The sequence below is a fragment of the Thermomyces dupontii genome (assembly GCF_041956625.1).
Source record: "Thermomyces dupontii strain NRRL 2155 unplaced genomic scaffold VTN31scaffold_11, whole genome shotgun sequence".
Taxonomy (NCBI): Eukaryota; Fungi; Ascomycota; class Eurotiomycetes; order Eurotiales; family Trichocomaceae; genus Thermomyces; species Thermomyces dupontii.
This window is the reverse complement of record NW_027192317.1, coordinates 417904-439858: the sequence shown is the minus strand read 5'-3', so window position 1 is coordinate 439858 and position 21955 is coordinate 417904. Positions and strand designations below refer to the sequence as shown.

Sequence of the window (21955 nt, the reverse complement as noted above, 5' to 3'; positions counted from 1 at the left end):
CCACCTCAACAACCATGGCGTACACGGCTGATGCGGTACGCGCGAAGCTGTCCGCGCTCAACGAAACCCAGGAGGGAATTGTGACCGTGGCGCAATGGGTCATGTTCCATCGGTGAGTCTGGAACTGGCAGGGCCAAAGCCGTGTTCTAATGTTCTCCCTCTCACTGTAGACGCCACGCGGAGCGGACAGTGCAGCTGTGGTTTGAGAAGCTGCGGGAATCGCCCTCGAACAAGAGGCTCAACCTGATCTACCTGGCAAACGGTGCGATTCAGTCCGTGAGACATGAGGTTGGATAAAAGACTGACGGGTTGTTCAGAGGTCGCGCAGCAATCTAAAGCGCGGCGAAAAGATGACTTTCTAAACGCGTTCTCTCCAGTATGGATCAGATCCCAGAGGGAGTCCAGGTGGCCGGTTGCTAAGAAAAGCAGATCATTGCGGAGGCAATGGCTATCGCATACAAAGGAGCGTCGAATGAAATCCAACAAAAGCTACGACGGGTCGTAGAAGTATGGCGACAGCGAATGATTTTCGAGCAACCGATCCAGAGAGTTATTGAGGCTCGGATCGAGGGTATGCAAGCTATTTCTGGAAATATTGGGTTGCTGGCTAACGCACTGTAGAGCTGGACAAGAACCGATCGTCAGGGAAAAAGCCGCTGCTAGGAGGTTCGCTGTTTTCCGGCTCATCCGGGACGGTTCCAACAGAGCTGCAGCCCCTTGTGCCTCTCCAAACCGCTCTCACCAAGGCCTCGGTTTCGTCGACCACAGCAGTGACGACGGCGAATGCAGAGTACGACCGGATGAATGATCCAAACACGCCCGCCCCGACACCTCCAGTGCATGCTGCACGTCTGACGCAACTGCTCAAGTCGCTGGCCAATGCAGAGAATTCGGTGTCCGAGGTCATCAAATCGCGGCAGGCCCTCGTCGATGCTTTGGAAAAAATGCTCAATGAAAATCGCGCCGCATTGGACAAGGAACGCTCGCTCGTCGCGCAGCTCGCAGAACGAAAAGCGGAAACCGAGACAAAGAAGCGTGACGTCGAGTTTGCCATCATGCAGGGCCTGGCTGCGGAGGATACCCAGTACAACGCGCAAGCTGAAGGTGCCGAGGCAAGCCGGCCGCAGGTCGAAGCCCTGACACCCCCGCCCGTGGAGTCATTGACGCCGGTGGGCTCTCCCAAGGCCGAGCCGACGACAATCACAACCGCGTCAGCTCCGGCGGAGACCGTGCCCGCTTCCGCTCCTCCGTCCGCGCCGCAGCCGTTTTCACTCGAGCCGGACTCGCCGGTTCTCGAGGGCGGCGGGTTACCGGGTCTCTCGACGACGATGGCGTCGCCCCCGGCCCCTACGGATAGCTCGTCGAACGGTGTCGCCGCCGGTGGGTCCGCAAAGAGACGCAAGGTTGCGCATGGCGACGAGGAGTATGCGCAGTACGCCACCGGTGAGCTGGACGCAGATGTAGCCGAACTGCTGAAGCAGGAAGGGGAGTGACCCGTCGTATCCCATCGCCACTTTGGAGTTTCTTCTATGATATTCTGGGACAGTTTGACTCGGCTATGAAATGCATGGGAATCTTCTTATGTACGAGTACGGAGTATTTGAATATCGGGGTCATGATGTTTTCTCTCTTCATGTATTAGCATGCAGCACTGATGTCTACTACAATCGTACCTGGACAGGATCCTAGGGTCATGGTAGGAAATGGACAATTTCACCCACTTTTGGTCCCAAGGATGAAAAAAGGGTGCATCGTCAATTCAAAAAAAGTATATACACGAACGAAAGGAATCCTCTGACCAAAATCAAGGGATTATGGGTAGTAAACGAAACAAGGGACTATCGCAGCCGTATACTACGATCATCCCATAACTCGATCCCCTCTAGGGATCGAAATACCGTCGATCTCTCCGTTGTTGTTGATGATGATGATAATGTGGACGAGAGTCCCCTCCGCCGTCGATGAAAATGATGATTTGAAGGCGGAGGAGGAGCGTTGACTTCTGGTGGCTTTGGCCCTGGCTCTGCCGGAGCCGGTTCGGAAGCTGGTTGTGATGAGGAATGTCGTTTCGGCTTTAAGATGAGGAGGACAATCAGACCGAAGATGATCAGCAGGAGAAGGATGATGATTTTGCGTTTTGTTGTTCTTCGTTGGTAGTTTGTCGCCTATGAAGTTGTCAGGAGCTGCAAAAGAGTGAGAGGAGGAGATTCAACGCACCACCTTGAGCTCCGAATCAGCGGCCTTAACGTCCGTGGCCATGCGCTCGACATTGTAGTCGATCCGGTCGAGCATTGTGCCCTGATCGATGATCATGGTCTGCAGCTCCCGGAAGATGTCGGAGAGCTCGATGATGCCCTTGGCGATGTCATTGATCTCCCGCTCACGCTGCAAGATCGCGGCATCGTTTGTGCTGAGGAGCTTCTGGTTGGTTTGTTGGATGGTGGACTGGGAGAAGGACTTGTCGGCGTCGGACTCCATCAGAGAAGGATCTGTGTAAGGATTCTGGGTGACGGGAGTTGCAGATCGCTCAAAGGGCGAGGAAAGGCCCTCGAGCTCCCGGAGTTCTAATAACAACGCATTAGACACAAATCCATGCAACAGCGAACAAGGATAGAGACAGCGTACTTTTAAGATACGTGCTCTGCTTTTTCCGAAACCGCGAACTAGCCTCCTGCACCCTCGCCGCGAGGGAGATCTGGATATTCCGCGCCATCGTCTCATCGCTCTTGCTCACGTTGCCCAGCTGCTTGCTCTCGCGGACCATGCCGTCAATCTTACGGATCGCGTCCTGGCACGAATGGAACCCACGCGTGATGTGCTGCGTCAACTGCTCGATCATCCGTTCGTCTTCGCGGCGGGCTGCCTCGTCGCCGAACCCCGGCAGCACATGTTTCTGGTGCAGCTTCTCGAGCCGGCTGGCCTTTTGCGCAATCTCCGCCAACGTCTCCGTGACTTCCTCCTGCACGTCGACCCAGCGCGGCGGCAGCAGGTCCATCTCGATGACGGCGTCGCCGTCGTCCTCGAAGCCGCCGCCATCCGCGCCGGCGATCAGCCCGCGGCGCTCCTCCGAAAGCGCCGAGCCATGGGGGCCAGCCGATCCAAAGTATCGCGGCTTCTTCGTCGGATGGTGGGCGAACGATTGCCGGTAGGAAATGTACCTAGAATTCTCTTTCTTAGCTCCGGCTCGTCCGAATCGTTTGTGGATAAGTCGAGAAATGTACAAGTTCGTTCGATCGCGCCACATGGAGGCAGAGCTACTTAGTATATGGAACTTGCTGACTGCAAGGCGGAGCGTAATCACCGCATCATTTGGCTGCCAAACTCTGTCCGACTGATAATTCGAGCGATTCCGACTTTCCGAGAGACCACAGAGAGGCCGGCACTGGAAGGCTCACAAAAAGCTGCGAATGCACAACACCGAGGTTTATTATTGATGCCTCCTTGGGAGCCTTGCTGGCATGGGCCTGTGATGGAGTTGCTTATTCCGTTTTTGGTTTAGCGCGCGTCGTTGCCGGCGTTGAGGTCGGAGGCTCCATCGACATGAATCTGCCCTCCTTCAGCTCATACCACGTACATTACCTGGTCTGATCATCAGGAGGGAGAGGAAATGGGGACTTTGAACAGCGCTGGAGTATTCGGGCTGTTGGATCCGCATTGACAGTATCGTGACATGAGCTGGTCTGATGCTCTTCATATCGCTCAAGAGGCATGGAGTAGTATACTCCGTACAGTAGGGCATTCTGCTCTAGGCACTTCAGCATCTCGAGATAAAATGCCTTGAAACAAACAAAGTCATGGCCAAAAGTGCCGATCAAAAATACGAAAAGACATGGATTCGGTGCCTGAGAGGAGTGTGGGCATCTTCCAGGGTCTATTAAAAGGTGTACAAGTACTCCGTAAATTGTATCTGCCTGCTACATGGGGCGTATGGAGGACTTCTATACAGGGTCCAACAAGCCAGCGAAACAGGCCCATCTCGGAACAACAGCAACGAGGCGGAGGCTAATTCCAGCCTCGCTCAGTCTAGATCTCGACCCTCTCTTCCTCATTTCCCCAAGATAACCTGGGACGGTGATGGAATCAACATTAAACAGAGCCAAACCTAATTCTGCCTGGAATTTGAGGCATCAATCTCCTCCTCCAATCAGTGAATCACCCTCCACGCCGCATCTCTCCACCGTCTTTTTGCCTCAACATCTCCCGTTGTTGATCTCCCACCGTGTTGCTACATCTCCTCTGTCCCCCTTTTGCGTGCTGATCTGTCCTTTCATTCTCTGAGTCTCTGATTCGGATTCTGTCTTTCATTCCCAATCCACCACCATGGTACGTTCCCTCCGTCTAGCTGTGGTTTCCTCTTCCAACCACCCCCCACTCCGCGGGGCTGAACACTGCTGACGACGATCCCGTTTGTAGGCCGAGTCGTTGACCGAGGAGCAAGTTTCCGAGTACAAGGAGGCCTTCTCTCTTTTTGTAAGTGCAGTCCGGTAATAAGAGTGCTTGGTCAAGCTAACCCACGTTGTCGGAGTACAGGACAAAGATGGCGACGGTAAGGCAATCGCTGGAGACAACCCGATCAATGCGCTGATCCCAGGGGGTCAACAGGCCAAATCACCACCAAGGAGCTCGGCACCGTCATGCGCTCTCTTGGCCAGAACCCGTCAGAGTCGGAACTCCAGGACATGATCAACGAGGTGGACGCCGACAGCAACGGCACGATCGACTTCCCAGGTACGCCGCCGTGTTCCGTATTTTTCATCTTCGACGAAGGGAACAGTGCTGACTGACCATCGGCAGAGTTCCTGACCATGATGGCCCGGAAGATGAAGGACACCGATTCGGAGGAGGAGATCCGTGAGGCCTTCAAGGTGTTTGACCGTGACAACAACGGCTTCATCTCCGCCGCCGAGCTGCGCCACGTCATGACCTCCATCGGTGAGAAACTCACTGACGATGAAGTCGACGAAATGATCCGAGAGGCGGACCAGGACGGCGACGGCCGGATCGACTGTAAGCCTTTCCTTCTTCCTTCCACGGCGACTTTCTCGGATGCACCTAACACCGTCACTGTTCAGATAACGAATTCGTTCAGCTCATGATGCAGAAGTAAAGTGTTCAAAGAGAAACAAAATGGGAAGAGGCCTCCCATGGTCTTTCGTTCGTGATTTGATTCGCATGCTGGGAGCGGGCAAAATCAGAGGGCGGCCATGGTCCTCCTCAACGCGAGTGTTCGGAACTGGTGTTCAGGCCGTTGTTGTTGATTTTGATTTGCGTCCACTCGGATTGTTTTGTGATTCTGCTTGTTAATTTTCTTTTTTTTTTATTTTTTCCCCTTTCTTTCGAGTCGATGCAAGTGTGTCAAAGACAAGGTGGAGGTCAGGATCACAACGCCAATTCACATTGGAATGATAATCCTATCGTCCCTTGCTTATATTCACGACATATACGCGGTATTTAGCAGGTTCTTGATTGGTATCCTAGTAGCCAGAGTCCACCAACACCAATGATAATCATTACACAGCCACATTCTATCGAGTAAATCTAAAAATCTCCATATACTGCCGTGCCAAATCTGGCCCTATGGCATCAACATCCTCCTCCGCGACATCCCCGGGCACCCCTCCAGTCGCTGCTCCGCCTCCTCCTCCTCCCCAACTATTCACCAACGCAATTGATTCCAGTCGCTTCTTTCGCCGCCGCACCTCACGATCCCGCCAACCGGGCTGTCTTCGCTGCTCAAGTCGCAGATTGAGCTCACGGCCAAGGTCCGACACGAGCATGGACTCGCGGACGCCACTGCTACTATTACTATTACTGCTCGCGCCGCCACCCCCAGCAGCAGCACTTTGTTGGTCCGCCGTGACAACACCGAGGCCGAGCCGCGACCAAAATTGGCGGATCATGTGCGCGGTGAGGGTCTGCTCGGACGAGATCTCGGCATGGGTGGGGATATATGGCGGTTCCTGGTCCGGGTCGACATACGCGGCGGACGCGGGGGACGTGATAAGGGACGGACCGCGCCACTCGATCTCGACGACGGCACCACGCTGACGCGCCACGGGAGCCGTCTGCCGCACCTCGCCGATCCGGACGCGGAAGTCGCCGACGTCGAACACCTGACCGGCCATAACGGCGTGGGTATGTCGGTGGCACCAGATCGGCTCGCATGCGCGGGCCAGGTGCTTGAAGAGCTCGCCGGCTGCAGCGTTGGACATGGCGCGCATGACCATACCAGACGGGGTGGTCGCGGGGTGGGCCTCAGAGATGTCCTCGGACGCGTAGACAAAGGTGAGCTTTGGATAGTGCGACATGGTGAGGAAGTGCACGAAGCGTGGGATCGATGACGCGCCGGGGACGGATGCGGGCAAGCAGGACGGCGTGTCACGGAGGAGTTTGTGCTCGAGACCCCAGCGGCCAACGTGGACGACTTCGTCGCCGTATGCGGCTCGGAGCCGTTCCGTTAACGGCCCCAGTCCGCTAGGTGTGTTCGGGCCGGAGGGAATGAAGAACACCCTTGGAAAGAACTCTTTTAGCCCCTGCAGCAATCGGAAGTGATCGAGTAGAGTTATTACCCTGTAACTGGCATCTTCCATATACGTCTGAGCCTTGCGCTTGAAAGGAGTGGACAAGTGCGGAGCCGCGCGCTTCGTTCGTAATGGTGCAGTCTTCGTCGACAATGAGGCACCGACTCGATAAAGTCTAACAATCTCAGTCGTGGGCACGCTCTATTACTCGGTACCGCGTGACTATGTCGAGAGTACTGGTTTTACTGGACAAATGCGCCGCGACATCGTCTCAAGGAACCTCCGCTGTTGTTGTAGAGGTCCTGGAAAGCTTTAGTGGCAGAGATGGCTTTGATCAAGCCAATGTCGTTCTGAACAAATGTCTCGACAGCTAATGTCATGGAGAAAGATTGCAATGCTGAGCCATGGCCTGCCTAGCTTCGAACAATTAATCCCGACCGCATCGAGCTGCAAGAAAGAAGCATTCAAAGCTTGAGACACAAAATCCAAGCTAGTCCTGGCAAGGAATAAGCACATACGAGTAATTGTACACTACTATAGCCTATTTTGGAATAGCACCTTACTAGCATGGTCAGGTGATTGATTAGGCTACCCTAACTTTTGTGATTGAACCAACAGGCCTTGTGCTTACTTAACCCTCGCACTCTCTTTTCTCTTCATGCCAACCACTGTTGTTAGTCGTCTACGATAACCTTCAGTGTCACCACGGTAGATATACGGCTTTCCCGAGGATCTTATATGCCAGATGGGAGCGAGGCTTTTTGGTCCTATTCTGTTAACCCAGAAAAAGAGGGCTCAAGTCTGACCTCTCAATGACGACCCAGTGGAGGGATGAGTGTGTTCACCCATCTCGGATTGTTTGAGTATGGCACAATCAGATCGACGTTATGGAGGTTCCTTTCAGAAGTTGATCCATACCTTGGCCGTGGTCGCGTAGATACACATTGGGCCGTTTTCCTTGGAACAGCGGCGCCAGTGCCGGTCCGGCAGCTGAAAGGTTTCATCATGCGCGTGGTTTCCTACGTCGGGGAGGAAGAAGACACCAGAGCGTGGCACCGTCCTGGTGATCCCAGAAGGAACTCAATTTGAGAACTTTCCCGTATGTACCAGGGTTCGGTAGTTCGATGATAGTCTTATAGCCTTCGGGCTGAGACGAGGAGTCACGGATCACTCAGCCACAAAAAAGTGAAAAAAATTACATACCTGCACAAGAATGTAATTTTGATCACCCAACACAGCTCCTTCAAGTCCGGGCACAATAACACCGCGACGAAGACTCGCGACACTTCCAACTGCCGTGCAGCCTATGCATGATGGGCGTTTCATCCCAGATGATCGAGTCCTGTCTCTCACGGTAAATTGAAGAGATTGGATCCATGACTGGCCTGACAGACGGGTTCTTCTGTGAGTAGGGAGATCCCGCATCTTTTGTGAGCGGTTCGTCCACCTGGCAGAAGCAGAGTTGCCATTCCAGTTGAAGCCACACAGAGAACAATATGTTTTCCGCTCACAATCTCTGTACCTCCTGGGCCGTTGAGGAAAGAATGTGCTGTAGTGAATCCACGCCATATATAAGACGTTGGTGAAGTTGCGGCCCTGGTGATCCTCGTGGAGAGGGGCCAACAAACCCGATGGATGGATGAATGGATGGTTACCCTTGACGAGCCCTAAACCTCCCGTGGGGCATGGTAGCGTGCCTCGCCAGTAAAGAGAGCCTATGTCCATGATCAGAATGCTATACTATGATACATTATCTTCTCCGTCCCGTGAGGCACCTCGAGCATACGCGATTCCATCAGGTGCAGTCGTCCCGGCATACGGCCGCCCGCAGGTGCGGTGCCTCTTGCCTGTGTGGCAACTTGTGAACTGTGTCAAATGCCCAAAGATTAGCTAAGGTCAGTCCCGAGGCCGTTGCAGAGGAGATGAATGAGTGTTGTCGAGGGTTAGGCGTGGGCAGTGGGCCAGCCTGTGAGGGGCACCTAACAGAGTGCGCGTTTCAATGCACAGACTCAGGGAGGGCATACGTCCTTATAGAAGCCCGTAGTAGTTTGTAGTAGTCGCTCAAAATCTTTGGGTGGTAAGCTCCCCAAGTATTCGACTACCTCAGAGCTAGAGGATGGTGGCCGTGCTGGGCGTCGGGGCCATTGTCTGAAGATGCGTCTCGTTCGGCGACACAGCACAAGATGTTCGGGGCTTTTGCTCGTCCCGCAGGAGCATGTTAGCCGGGTAAGTTCGCCTTCTCCAGAGCAACTTCGGCCGACGGAGGCCCGCGTCCCGAAAGAGAGCGGCGGTGGGGGTTGTTCGATATACGGGAAGAACCCCGCGGACGGCGAGGGCGAGGGTTCTCTCAATCACTTTCGGATGCCAGCCCTGTTGAGTACTGACGCCGTTCGCCTTCTTGGAACCTTCGTACCACGCTTCCGTACCGTACAAAACGCTAGGTATGACATTCGTGATCGTGGCATTCCGCAGGTCTGCCGCGGGGGGCCCTCGGGCAGTGCGAGCGATGTCCTTGATGTGTCGTGCCACAGCGTAGGCTTTAGCCGCCCGTTCTGTAACATGCCTCTTCCACGTCAGCTTTCTGTCGAAAAACACCCCCAGCCAGCGGAGGGCCGGCTGTGCTTGGCCAGGAGTGGCCGTGATGGGTTATTGTCAACTGGTTGTTGACTACTAAAGGAGGGTTCTCGTCATGATTCTTTTAAACTTTGTCGGGTGCAAAGGCCACCTGATTTTCGTCCCTCCGACCCGACTCAGGATACTGCGAATGTCCTTTGCAAGGAGCTCGCAGTTGATGCGAAGGAAGTCGCTGGCTCTATATAAGCAAATATCATCTGCGTAGCCAAAGAGGCCAGTCGAGTCCCTTTGCAGCAGCTCCGACAGGTATAGTAGGAACTAGACTGGAGATAGTCGCGACCTTTGTGGGGTGCCGCGTCGTACTGGATAGGTCTCCCGTCACCCGGGTTCTCCAGGCGAACGCGAACCCGCCGGTCAGACAGGAAGCTACCGATCAGCCGAACCAGCGGCTTGGGCCAACCTTGATTAACCATGCGCTGTAGTAGACGCCGCCGTCGTACCATACCGCATCGAAGGCACCGAGGACGTCCATGGTGACCATGGTCACTTCTTGTCTCCGTGCTGGTGCCAGTTCGACATCATGCGTGAAAGAGGCTACCAGGTCCATTGCGGACCGTCTCAGGGTGTCTCCGCACTTTTGCAGACCCAGTACACCCGAGGGCCGAGGCAAGGGCAGTCGACGCAATCCTACGCGCCAGTATGCGTTCTACCCTCTTGCCTAGGACTGAGAGGAGTGCTACAGGGCGCCATGAGCGTGGTGAGGATTTATCTCTTTTCCCCCTCTTGGCAGCAGCATGACACTTCTGCAACTTTCCAAGCCGCAGGGAAGTGGCAAAGCTCAACACATTTATTGTAAAGTTCATGGACGACGGGGCCGTTGCAGATCGATGCTGCGCGATGTGAGCTCCTGCGCAGCATCTGGTGCGGGGTGTTGGCGCGCAAGGTATGAGTTCAGGTACAGAGGTGCTGATAGCGACGCTAACAAGGATGGAATCGAAGAAGCGCGTGAGGGCGACGGAAACGGAGAAGTTCGATCAGATAGTATATTCTTTGAACCCTCAGTTCCCGAGCTTCTGGAGTTCGGAAGTAATGGTAAGTAGTTTCCGACTCCATAAGACGGGCAATGATAGCTCCGTTGAGTGTGCCCTTCTCAGTTACACTCGTAGTCATCGGTTCGTCCTGGTGTAGAGGCAGTCTTCGTACTGTCGGCGTTCCTTTTAAGGTCGACGCTTGTATGTTTGGAGCTCGCATGGCCCACAGTTCTCATTCCTTTGAGACAGCACAGGCCGATAGCGGCTGCGGAACTGGAGAACTGCGAAGGCGTGTTAGCGAAGTTTGACATGCCAACTCTATTGCACATCCAAGCTCGCAGGTCGACAATAACGCAATGTTTTGAAGTGTGTACGGAGTACTCTCTACTAGTAGTAGTTGGTGTGAACTATGGGGTGCAGATTAGGTTACTTTCAAGTTACAAGCAGGGTTGTGATTTGAGAGTTCAATTTAATGTCTTGGATCCACTTTCAGTTTCAAACACCACATTTCATCCAATCGTAGCTGGGCCTCATTGAAATAATCCAATAGTAGTGCATTTTGTGAGACCAAAACTCCATTGTTGTATGTTTTGGTACCGAAGCTAAGCAGTAACATCCCTGATGTGCATGAACTCATGTTGAACAGAGTACTACTACAGTACCAAGACGGCACTCATATCAAATTCCAGTTCTTTGGAGACAGAATCCTTGCGAGAGGAATTACCTTACAAGAATCTCAGTCGGAGAGCTTCATCAAGCCAAAAGGTACTATTGGCCTCCTTGCACACAGATCCAGGGACCTTGGGATCAAAAAAGCCGAGATCAACCGGCCTTGCGGTATGATCTTGTGAAGATCCTTGTATCGATTCCATCTTTCCTACCCCAATGTCGTTCCACGTTCATCCAGCAATTCGGGAAGTCGCTCGGTGAATTTCTTTCATTGCACGACGATCTGTATACTCCGGCGTTGGATAGTAATCCGAACGGGCCGCTCGATGCGTCATTCATTGATCGAACCTCGATGACTCGCACAAGTCGTATCGACCACCCCGGTTGATCACTGCTTCGACCAACATGGGTCTCCTGCGCAACAAGAAAGTTACAGTTCCCGCTATCATCTTGTCCTTACTCATCTACATCACGTCTTGCACGCTTCGATCCCTTGCGCCTTCCAACGCTGCTGTTCAGAGACCCTTGTTTGACCCCAATGTAGAGCTACGTTGGACAAAGCGACCGGAGAAGTACCCCGTCAAGTCGTATATCCCGATACCGACGGACACAACGGAGAAGATACCGCAAATCCAATATGATTTTCCCAAAGAACGCACCGTGGATAGATCTCGGCGGCTAGAGAGACGAAAGGCGGTAAAAGAGGCTTTTCTACACGCCTGGGAGGGTTACAAGCAGCACGCTTGGGGCAAAGATGAGGTCACTCCAATCACTGGGAAATACGATAACCCTTTCGGCGGCTGGGCAGCGACTTTGGTGGACAGCCTGGACTCGTTGCTGATCATGGGATTGACGGACGAGTTCGAAAAGGCACTGGAAGTGGTCGAGCAGATTGATTTCCACACGACTGAGACGCAATACATCAATGTATTCGAGACAAACATCCGATATCTTGGGGGTCTGTTGGCCGCCCATGACTTGACCGACGGGAAATACCCCGTGTTGCTGAAAAAGGCGGTGGAAGTCGGGGAATTTATGTACGCCGCGTTCGACACTCCGAACAGGATGCAGATGGCTAGATGGGATTGGAGAGCGTAAGCCCACAGATCTGACGCTGCCATAAACCGACCTAACCGAGACCGCAGGTACGTTGTCGGACATGCGCAGAAAGCCCAGTCCACCACGTTATTGGCCGAACTCGGCTCCCTGTCTTTGGAGTTCACCCGATTGACTCAATTGACGGGCGATCCCAAGTATTTCGACGCGATTCAGCGGGTGACGAACAATCTCGAGGAAGCGCAAATGCAGACTGCCATTCCTGGCTTGTGGCCCGTGGCGGTCAACGCCGAGAAACTTCTCTTCACGGACAAACGCTTCACCGTGGGCGGCATGGCGGACTCGACGTACGAATATCTGCCCAAGGAGCATTTGCTGTTGAATGGGTCGACAAAGCAGTATCGGCGAATGTGGGAGGCTGCCATGAAGGCGATCAAAGACCGTCTCCTCTTTCGTCCCATGACTGAGAATGGGGAAGACGTCCTGTTCGCCGGCAATGTGCGGTATGCAGGGTTTGAGCCGGAGGCGCAGCACTTGACTTGTTTCCTGGGCGGAACAATGGCCATTGCGGCGAAAATGTTCAATCGCCCGGACGAGCTATCAATTGCTCGCAAGCTAGTCGATGGCTGCATCTGGGCCTATGATTTGACGCCGACTGGTCTGATGCCCGAGATTTTTCATGTGGTGAAGTGTGCAGACATGGAAATTTGTCCATGGGATGAGAAGGCATGGCTGGCTGCGGTACGCAGGGCCAACGATCAAGATGACGACGTAGAGGATCCGGATGAATCGGCGCGACAGATCGCCGAGTCGCGGGGGCTGCCACCTGGGATCACTTCGGTTCCCGACGGCCGATATATTCTGCGGTGAGTGTTGCCGTCTGCTTTGTTCCTCTTTTCGCGTCACTGACTTGTCCTTCACAGACCGGAAGCCATCGAGTCGGTCTTCATAATGTATCGAATTACCGGGGACAAAACCCTGCAGGACGCGGCGTGGCGGATGTTTACGGCCATTGAAAAGATGTGCCGAACGAAGATTGCTCATGCCAGCGTTGCCGACGTCCGCTTTACCAATTCGAAAATGATCGACAAGATGGAGAGTTTCTGGCTCGCAGAGACGCTCAAGTATTTCTATTTGATCTTCTCGGAGCCAGATCTGATCAGTCTGGATGACTATGTGTTGTATGTTTCCCTTCTTGTGCGACCTGTCGTTCTCCTGGCTAACTGTCGCAGCAATACTGAGGCACATCCCCTTCGACGATCTGCCGCATAAACGGCCGTAGATCAAGACATTCTGTTCTGACGTCGACACATTGTCAACACCGCCTGCCGGACAGGATGGTCGATGCATAAATTTGTGATATTATCGGTCTAGATCGAAGATAGGTAGATTGACCCCTGGAAATACATTTCGGTGCCCTTCAGATGTCTCAGAATATTTGACGCGGAGGGCGAGATGTATTAGGAATCTGCCCAGCTGTGCACTGAGTCTCGAATTTGTAATTCACATCCGGTGAGCATCAAACGGCTTGGATTCTCGTTTACGTGCGGGTTAGCCCTCTTCTGGAGAGTCACAAGATCAGTTGGCACCAGGACCACTCGAAGGCAGGCTAGGAATTCGTCAGGAGAACTTTGACGACTACAAGGTTCTCATCCGAGGAACCTTTATCCAATTGCTGCACAAGCATATAGATAGTTTCCCAATGTCATTGTGAAGGTCAACGAGATAGCGTCGAGATGCGAGTACTCCGTTCCTGTCGTGCATCAACGGAGCCTGACAACGTCGCTGGTAGTACTTCAAAGATGCCTGGAGCGATCTCGGATCAAAAAGTGACACCTGACGTTGTGTTTGAAATCATATCATCCTCGACAGCGCTCGGGGCTCTTCTTCCTCCGTAGCCTAAGTAAGGAATCACTGTCCATCCCCAGATCCCAGACAGCAACAGAATTATCTGATCGACGATCGCCACCTGATTGGAGAATGGATCTGCTAAATGGCCAGCGCCACCCAGAGAGAGCAGCTCATCTTCACCTCCCAAAGAGCTGTCAAAGGATTCGCGCAGCTCTCAAACGCCTTCCATATTTAGCCCGTTGCCGTTACTCTCCCGCCGTGGAGAAAACATATTGTAGGAAAATTACGGTAAGTTCATGAATTAAGGTTGTTGTTTCGAAACTTTCTGGAGCAGATTATCAGATCCATCTGATTAGATTGGTGTGCATGTGGCCCCACTGCCACCACTTTCGGTTTCCCGGTAAGCCATGTATGGTAATTACTTTGTATGTACGAATGCTGTATCTTACGAGCGGTTGGGAGATCAAGTCGGTGCTTCAGCACACATCATCGATCATTTGGTCATCCAGGATCACCAAAGAGTGGTATGATCGAATCTTGCAGATCGCCGTCTTCCAAGGTGCACGAGAGCGGCTCGCCGGCTGGTCCAAGCCGACATGGCCTGATATGTGGATTGTGGAGCAGATGACATGATATATTAATGGGTCCATGACGCACCGATAACGCGACTTGGTGAACCTCTGCTGGGAAAAAGACCACGCTGGCAAGAAGACTATCTGATCGGAATTGCCAGACAAGCACCGCCGAATTCCGTAATCCGCATCGCGATACGGTCACAATACACAACACCTTGAAATTTAAACCAAAGGCTTAATCAAAGCCGACTCTTTTGCCGGGATTTCGCGCGGGTTTGACGTTTTTTCGTGGTCTGCCCACGTCTGCCCTTCTCCTTAACAACGTGATCCGTTGCGCCCAGATTGTTAAAACTCCCAACTTTTCTATCATCCAGGCGGCCGTTCTACATGCCTTGTCAATCCTGCCTTATCCAGTCACAGTGTCCACCGCCATTCGTCGCTCCGTTGTTCTCGGCTTCCCAGCCCATCGGATTGCTCGATCGACATTTCTCGTCCGGTATTCGGGGTCAAGTTCAATAGCACTCAGTGCGCTGGGTATGTCTGGCTGAATTCCGTCCCTCAATTGCACTTAATTGCTCCGTGGCACAACCTCTGCGTGGATCTGAGGTTCCCCGCAAGGGCACGTCTGCGGTGGCGATATCGGAACTCTGTATCAATTTCACATCCCGGTCCCGAGAACATTGCTAACCGGCTTCTTTCGGCCACAGTTCACGCCTCTGTGGACTCAATTTACCCTTCCAGAAGCATGGCAACTTCGCCAGATCGACCTCATATCTCGATTCCCGCCTCAAGCACATCACCTCCCAACAACGCCACCCAAGAGGAGCCCCACGGAAGTTTCCCACGGCCACACCTGAATGCCGACGCGCGACAAATGACAAGTGGTAGTCTGGACTCTGCCTCGTCGCGTTCAACGCAGTCCATTGCAGACCCCTCAGAAAGCGAGTCGGAAACTCCGTCGACGCCAATCACGGAACAGTCTGCCGACACCGTGGACGAGCTCCCGACCAAGTCAAACCCGCCGGGCAGGCAGCGCCGGGCATCGACCATCCTTTTGTCAGAGAGTGCAGAGGATGTCCAACGCATTCTCGGCGAAAAGGGGGGCACGGAATTGGTGCAAAAGGTCTGCTGCGGAGGCGGGTGTTGTCTGTCCCAGCCTCTGCCCCCAGCTAGTGCTGTCAAAGACCCGGTCAAGCTGCCGGAAAATGACGCCTTCAAGAGCTTGAACCTGAAGATCCAAGGGTTGTCCCTGGACACCGAATTGACAAACATCGTCGATTTGCCGGAGAAGACGGTGTCGTTCTGCCCGGTCCCCCCGGACCAGTTGGGCACGGACCTGGGCCCTGCAGACCATCCGCCCAAGTTCCTCCAGCCGCATGCGCCATATGAAGTTTTCCGTGCGCCGCTGCACCACGCGCGCGAGCTCACCAAGCCCGGTGCGGAGAAGCGGACGTACCACTTTGACATCGATGTGACAGACTACCCGGTCGAAGGTGGGAACGTGGATTTTGTCGTTGGTGGAGCGATCGGCGTGTGTCCAGCCAACGACGATGAAATCGTCGACAGCGTGTTTGATCGCCTCGGAGTTCCCAGGCACGTCCGCGACAAGAAAGTGATGGTGAACACTACCGGAGGCCGCTGGCCGACCATCTGGGGCGAAGAGAAGCCGCGGCAACTGGTGTGCACGCGGAGAAAGTTGCTTCAATGGTGCTCGGATCTCCAGAGCTATCCTCCGACGAAGCAGCTCCTGCGGGTGCTGGCGGAGTATGCATCGGAACCCAACGAAAAGAAGATCCTCATGTACCTTTGCGCCGCGCAGGGACAGGGTGCGTTCTGCGACCTGCGGACCGGCTCCCACATTACGATCGAACAGCTCTTGCACGCGTTCCCGTCGAGCCAGCCGCCCCTTGACCATCTTCTGTCGGTGCTGGGACCGCTGATGCCGCGGTTCTACTCCCTGTCCCAGGACCCCACCATCTCGTGCACGAAACTCGGAGAGGAGTGCCGTCGAGTGATTGAAATCGCGGTGACGGTCCACGAAACGAAGGACTGGAAGCGGCCGATTCGGAAAGGGGCTGGCTCGGGCTTCCTGGAGCGTCTGGCGCTCAAGGTGATTGAGGCCGAACAGAAAGGCACGAACCCGCGTTCGCTGGACCTGCACGTGCCGATGTTCCGCGGGCTGATGGCGAACCCGCTGGCGCGCGAGTACGCGTCGGACGGTCCGATGCTCCTGATCGGCGCGGGTGTTGGGATCGCGCCGTTCCGCGGATTCGTACAACGACGGCTGCGGTCCGCCAACTGCGCGAACAAGGTGTGGGTGCTACAGGGCATCCGCGACTCGCTGCTGGACGAGCTGTACAGCGGCGAATGGGGCGTGCACGAGGATAAAGTGAAGAAGGTGGTGCAGAGCCGGCGGGGCGAGAGCCGGTACGTGCAGGAGGAGGTCCGTCGGCAGGCAGATCTGGTATGGTTCGTCATCAACGCGCTGGACGGACGCATCTTCGTGTGCGGCAGCAGCAAGGGCATGGGCGAGGGTGTCGAACAGGCGCTCGTCGACGTGGCCATGGCCAAGGGCAACCTCAACCGCGAGGAGGCCATCGAGTTCTGGGATCGGAAGAAGAAAGCTGGACAGTACATCGCGGTAAGTCAATCGTGCCTACTACTTGCCTTTTCTTTACACATGCTAACTTGAGCAGGAGACGTGGTGATCGATTGAAATTCCATTTCCTCAATTAGTTACCCATTCCACCAAATCATGGATGATTCTTGTACAATGGCATAGTATGGCGTGTTTCCTTTTTGTCTGATAACCTATAAGTAGGGATGGGTTTGATTCTGTAGGGTATTGTGAGGGACATCCCGATAGAATGTAGTTATATCCATATAGCTTTAGCATCACTGTCTTTAGGTTATTTACATTTCAAAACTATCAGGAGACTTGTGTTATATACCTGACATGGTCAGCTGGTCCATCCGGATACTTCCGAAGGTATGTAACTCATTTTTTAGAGTTCACCATCCCTTGTTTCATTGCGCCTGAATCCATCCGAACAAACCGATGGTTACTCTCGCCAAAGACCTTGACCTGCTTGAAGAGAAAGAGGCCAACTTGCCTCTTGGTGCAGCCCCCAAATCCCAGTCCACAGAAAGTCTGAATTCTGTGGGATTAGGCTCCCCAGTACTCCGTAGTAGTAATTCAAAGAATGTTCATATATGTACGAGCACTCCCCGTACCATGTGCCACGTAATGGACCCCGGAGTGGCTCGAACCGATACAACAGTACGTGCTAACCAAATCGAAGCAACGGATTAAGTTTGGTTAGAATCCTTCTAGCTGTCTCACCGGCTACTCCAATGTGGGCTTGTGGGCCAAAGTTAACCTTGTTTTCCAATATCAAGCAAGTAAGCAAGCAAGAAGTTGACAGCCATGGGACAGCAGCTGCGTAGGCCCAGTAGAACTCGTCAAGTCGTGTACTCGGGGTTGTGCGTGAGATCAATGGCCCTGGGAAACAGCCGGAGCAGGGCTGTTACCTAAAGGGGTAGGCTATGTACTTAAGTAGCGCCTGGATATAGAAGAGGGCGTAAGTATAGACATGTAACTCCGTCTTCAATGACGAACACCACGGCGATAAGAAAGGACCCAAGCAAAGGTAATGGCGAGAATGATCTTGCCGAGTTAACCGCTTCTATAACTACTCACTCACTGAATGGATGCATGCCTCCTGTAAGCTCCAAGTAGGTTAACTAGGTACCTTAGGTCAAGTTGGGCGTCCAACTGATCGTAAAGTGCCTAGTTAACCAAAGGTTGGTACAGTGCTTCCCAAGTGAGGCAGCTTACGTACCTTAGGTACTCCGTACTGAGTGAGTGATCAGCACGTTGCTAGAGATATAGACTCGAGGACCCCCTGTGTCATGGCTGAGAGAACGAATAATACGACGTACAAGGATGGCTTAGCTACATCGAACCGTTATCGAGAATCACTTCACTGATCGACAGTGGGATCATCCCCTGCGGCTGGAGAATGCACGAAGGGAACGGATCAACGGAGGTACAGTACAGTACTTTGTTATGTTAGCCGCCAACCTTTTGGTAAACCCCTACATGGCCTAACTACCTATGTAATATGCATACCTAATCCGTACGGAGGAGCTAGGTTAGGTAGTATTGAGCTCGGATCAATTGCCGTCAACAACTTCATGGAACCCCGACGGAATCACACCAGAAAAAAATAATCAACAAAATATGCCGCAAGCCTCACGTCGTGTCGACGAATAAGCTACCAACGCCAATGTTTGATCTTCATGTTAGCGCCCCGATTAACTTTGGAGGATCGAGGCAAAGGCAACGAAAATCAATGGATCTTAGCCGGAAGCGGTTTAGTGAATCTAACCTTGGAAGAAGCCCTATGTAAGATGATCAGGTTGTGAACCCACTCGTTCAATGTCCACTGCAGTAAAGTAGGAGTTCATGATTCATGAATCTTTGTCAAGTACACACAACATGACGCCACTCGTATGCGAAAGAAACAAGCGCAATGGCCAACGATACCGACAGATGACAACAACTCAGAACTGAATCAAGACACGCTCTGCCATCTCGATTTGGCAGATACTGTGCATCAAATGCACCCTCCTCAACCTTCATGGCACCCAAACCAGATAGATCCTGTTGAAGAAGAACTCATCAGGGGCAGTAAACTCAAAACAAAAACAAAGCTCCTGGAATCTCGGGTATCTCTCAAGCAATTCTGACAGGCCAGGTCACCGGAACACCATGAAAAAGATTAGAACAAAAAGGGTATGATACAAAGGTCCCTCTTCGTGTATACGGACCAATGAGACAACGAAAAGGAAAATCCCACCCATCATGCAAGTCAAAAAGAAGTCATTCTGTAAAAATCATCGTTGTGGCTGCATCGGCGGTGTGGATGCCGCCGTCGGACTGTGCTCCCCATCACTCCCCGGCGTCGACGTCCTTTGGTTGGTCTCGCCGTTTTGGTTGCGAAGCTGATTTCGCAGTGCAGGGAGTTGTCGACGTCGCGCGTTGATGAACCAATTGCTGATCTGGATGCTCACGTCAATATTTCTAGACGTATTTGTCGAGGAAGCCTGGTTTACCTGGCTGATTGAGAGACCCGTGCGGGACATGAACATCTGCTTGTCCTCTTCGGTGGGATAAGGATGGTCCAGATGCTCATGGAACCACGCCCGCAAGATGTCTGTCACCGGCTTCGGGAGATTCCCCCGCCGTCGCTTCCCTCGGGAATCCAACGAATCCCCCATCACCCCAAAGCTCGATGCCGGCGCACTTTGCGTCGCCGGCGAATACTCTGACTCGCTCGCGTAGGAGCTCGAGTAGGGCGTATAACGTCGGTTGTCGTAGATCCCATGGCTGTACGTTGGGGGACCGCCGGCCCCGCCACTGGCCGGCCGGTTGTACAGTCCATAATCGAATCTATCCCGGTCTGAGCTGCTCCGGGGGGGATATGCGGGCGGGGTCTGGAACTGCGACCGCGTGGGCATGGTATCATCGTAGGCAGTCATGGGGCGTTCTGAGAATCGGTCCGGTGTGGTTTGCAGATCGCGTAACGGGGGCAGTATCGGGCTGGGTCCTCTGGATTGAAACGGCGGTGGTCCACCGCTGGGAGGTGTTGTGGCCAGCGGAGGCAACTGTGGAGGTTGAATGGGAGGAGGCACCGGTCGCGGCTTGCCATGGATATCAATTGGGCTACTGCGGTCTAACGGATGACGGTGATGTGGTTGGGACCGCGGCTGTGCATAGTACGACGCGGAATCAATCTCTTCATGCAGATGTGGTGGTAGCAACTGTACAAAATCATCAGTGGTTGATTAGTTGTTCAGTCTCTTCGATTCTATCCCGCATGTAGTGACCAACCTCTCGAAAAGACGGAAGTGTCTGGGTCTGTGGGACAGGAAGTCCGCTCGCATACGCCGTAGCAGCCATATTTTGACGTTGTCTTTGATCTCCTCCCTCTTGATATTGAGACATTCGTTTCCTGATTGATCAAGCAGCCCACTCTCTGGCTCAACTTGCAGTCCCTGGTTTTCCAACCGCTCAAGAAATTTTCATCCGACGTGGTGATTATCTAGATCAACGGGGTGAAGTATGAGTCCCCGCCAACAGGACCCGGGGAGGAAAGGAGCGTCAAGGGGAAAGGAAAAAAAAAAAAGAAAAAGGAAAAAACAATACACAAGGGAAAAAGCAGAGGACGCTGTCAGCCGCGGGAAGATACGAGGAAAAAAAGGAGGGAATCAAGACGCAGCACCAGAGGCACGTAAGCGCGGGCCGCAATCCTTATAGAAATCTGCGTGTTTAAACTCATAGTCGCCGAGTCATGACAAAGCACGGTGACTGGAAAGTCTAAACCATATCAGCCCATTTTTCCGGCTGACGTCCGTCGGTCGTGGTCAAAAGTATGGTCGCCAAACTACGACTGAATCAAGGTTATGCAAGGCCGTCCCAGGGACCATCCAAGCTTTGCCGAAGTATTTTGGCGGCGGGCCAGTCGTAGTGCAGAACTGGCCGATCGAGCACGAAGGGCACGGGCGGGCCTGATGGTTCTGGGAGCGAATCCCGAGTTTGGGCCCCATCAATTGTAACATGGTTTGGAAAAGCCATGAGGAGAGAGAGACTCAAGAGAAGAGACAAACAACCGCGATGGCCACAGTGGGGGGTGGATCCGAGAATAACTCACTTCCAGCCCGCGCCTCTCCCGTACATGACTACCTAGATGTACGAGTATGTCCAAAGGGACCAAGAGGTGACGATCGGCCTTCCAATTAGCGCGGTGGGTATCAACTTATGAAGAACCAGACTTACGACCATTTCCTGACGGCATTCAAGTTCATTTTACATGTCTTTTGTCGAAGCGAACCCCCCAGCCCTTCTGGCACTTGTGCCAATGCAGGGACTAAGGTTTCTCTTGACAGATGGATCCCTCCAGGGATCCGACACCAAGCCACCTGGAGAGATGAGAGATGCCGATGAACGACGGTTCATGCGTTGAGGAACTCCGTCCAGTACTCCCTTTCCATTCTTGACTCCGTAACCCACTCCGTTTTTACGGAGTAACTACGAGGTCTCCATCAAAAGGTCTGTCACCCCCTTCCGGCCAATGTCTTGGCACGTAATTTATATTATATAATTATAAGTAGCTAGCCTATTAAGGAAGGTACTGAGTCCAAGCATTCGTACCAGGTACCTCTACGATCTCTACGTGACACGGATTTCTGCTTGTGGGTTAGGTTACCCTATTAAAACCATGAAAAGTAACCTTCATGCTTAGTAGTGAACTTGCTGTTTTGTTTACTGATGATCTTGATTCGTTGCTAAATGTCTACTTGCAGTAATATTTATGTTGTCAAGGTACCTGGTACCTGGAGCAAGTACGAATATTGTGTACTTTCCCTAAATGGATAGGTGTTCTTGTATATTACAAGCGTATTACGAAATTACACGTCCAAGGGTGACAAAACTGTTGATGGTTAACTTATCTTCTTTTTTTTTTTTTTTTTCCCTTCATGGCCCGTGGCGGACCGTGTCGGTCCTGTCGGTCCACCGGGCTGTGAGGTGTCAGCCAGAGTGTCCGCCTGTCAGCCCCCGGGGCAATGCTGGTGGCACGGAGGCTCTTCCCCGGGAAACACGGGTTCCTCCGTG

General features: G+C 53.2%; 9 protein-coding genes across 9 annotated transcripts; 5 read left to right on the top strand and 4 right to left on the bottom strand.

Annotated features, from left to right (window-relative positions):
• Positions 1–14: 14 nt before the first annotated feature.
• Positions 15–1493, top strand: VTN31DRAFT_2237 (uncharacterized protein; the record flags this gene model as incomplete). Its single annotated transcript, XM_069402383.1, has 5 exons — positions 15–112; positions 171–262; positions 318–376; positions 430–571; positions 622–1493. 5 exons carry the CDS (start codon positions 15–17, stop codon positions 1491–1493), a joined length of 1263 nt encoding a protein of 420 aa, XP_069257333.1.
• Positions 1494–1838: 345 nt separating this feature from the next.
• VTN31DRAFT_2236 (uncharacterized protein) lies at positions 1839–3244 on the bottom strand (the record flags this gene model as incomplete). Its single annotated transcript, XM_069402382.1, has 4 exons — positions 1839–2165; positions 2218–2564; positions 2626–3158; positions 3222–3244. The coding sequence occupies 4 exons, from the start codon at positions 3242–3244 to the stop codon at positions 1839–1841; spliced, it is 1230 nt and encodes a 409-aa protein (XP_069257332.1).
• Positions 3245–4320: 1076 nt separating this feature from the next.
• VTN31DRAFT_2235 (calmodulin) lies at positions 4321–5107 on the top strand (the record flags this gene model as incomplete). Its single annotated transcript, XM_069402381.1, has 6 exons — positions 4321–4323; positions 4414–4470; positions 4531–4546; positions 4603–4728; positions 4795–5007; positions 5073–5107. The coding sequence occupies 6 exons, from the start codon at positions 4321–4323 to the stop codon at positions 5105–5107; spliced, it is 450 nt and encodes a 149-aa protein (XP_069257331.1).
• Positions 5108–5525: 418 nt separating this feature from the next.
• On the bottom strand, positions 5526–6583 carry VTN31DRAFT_2234 (uncharacterized protein; the record flags this gene model as incomplete). The annotated part of the gene is made up of 2 exons (XM_069402380.1): positions 5526–6510; positions 6570–6583. 2 exons carry the CDS (start codon positions 6581–6583, stop codon positions 5526–5528), a joined length of 999 nt encoding a protein of 332 aa, XP_069257330.1.
• A 1105-nt stretch (positions 6584–7688) lies between these two features.
• Positions 7689–8246, bottom strand: VTN31DRAFT_2233 (uncharacterized protein; the record flags this gene model as incomplete). Its single annotated transcript, XM_069402379.1, has 1 exon — positions 7689–8246. One exon carries the CDS (start codon positions 8244–8246, stop codon positions 7689–7691), a length of 558 nt encoding a protein of 185 aa, XP_069257329.1.
• A 429-nt stretch (positions 8247–8675) lies between these two features.
• VTN31DRAFT_2232 (uncharacterized protein) lies at positions 8676–9188 on the top strand (the record flags this gene model as incomplete). Its single annotated transcript, XM_069402378.1, has 1 exon — positions 8676–9188. The coding sequence occupies one exon, from the start codon at positions 8676–8678 to the stop codon at positions 9186–9188; it is 513 nt and encodes a 170-aa protein (XP_069257328.1).
• A 2012-nt stretch (positions 9189–11200) lies between these two features.
• VTN31DRAFT_2231 (uncharacterized protein) lies at positions 11201–13123 on the top strand (the record flags this gene model as incomplete). The annotated part of the gene is made up of 4 exons (XM_069402377.1): positions 11201–11889; positions 11941–12717; positions 12775–13032; positions 13084–13123. The coding sequence occupies 4 exons, from the start codon at positions 11201–11203 to the stop codon at positions 13121–13123; spliced, it is 1764 nt and encodes a 587-aa protein (XP_069257327.1).
• Positions 13124–15022: 1899 nt separating this feature from the next.
• On the top strand, positions 15023–16985 carry VTN31DRAFT_2230 (uncharacterized protein; the record flags this gene model as incomplete). Its single annotated transcript, XM_069402376.1, has 2 exons — positions 15023–16918; positions 16974–16985. 2 exons carry the CDS (start codon positions 15023–15025, stop codon positions 16983–16985), a joined length of 1908 nt encoding a protein of 635 aa, XP_069257326.1.
• Positions 16986–19176: 2191 nt separating this feature from the next.
• On the bottom strand, positions 19177–20242 carry VTN31DRAFT_2229 (uncharacterized protein; the record flags this gene model as incomplete). Its single annotated transcript, XM_069402374.1, has 3 exons — positions 19177–19341; positions 19396–20103; positions 20174–20242. The coding sequence occupies 3 exons, from the start codon at positions 20240–20242 to the stop codon at positions 19177–19179; spliced, it is 942 nt and encodes a 313-aa protein (XP_069257325.1).
• Positions 20243–21955: the final 1713 nt, after the last annotated feature.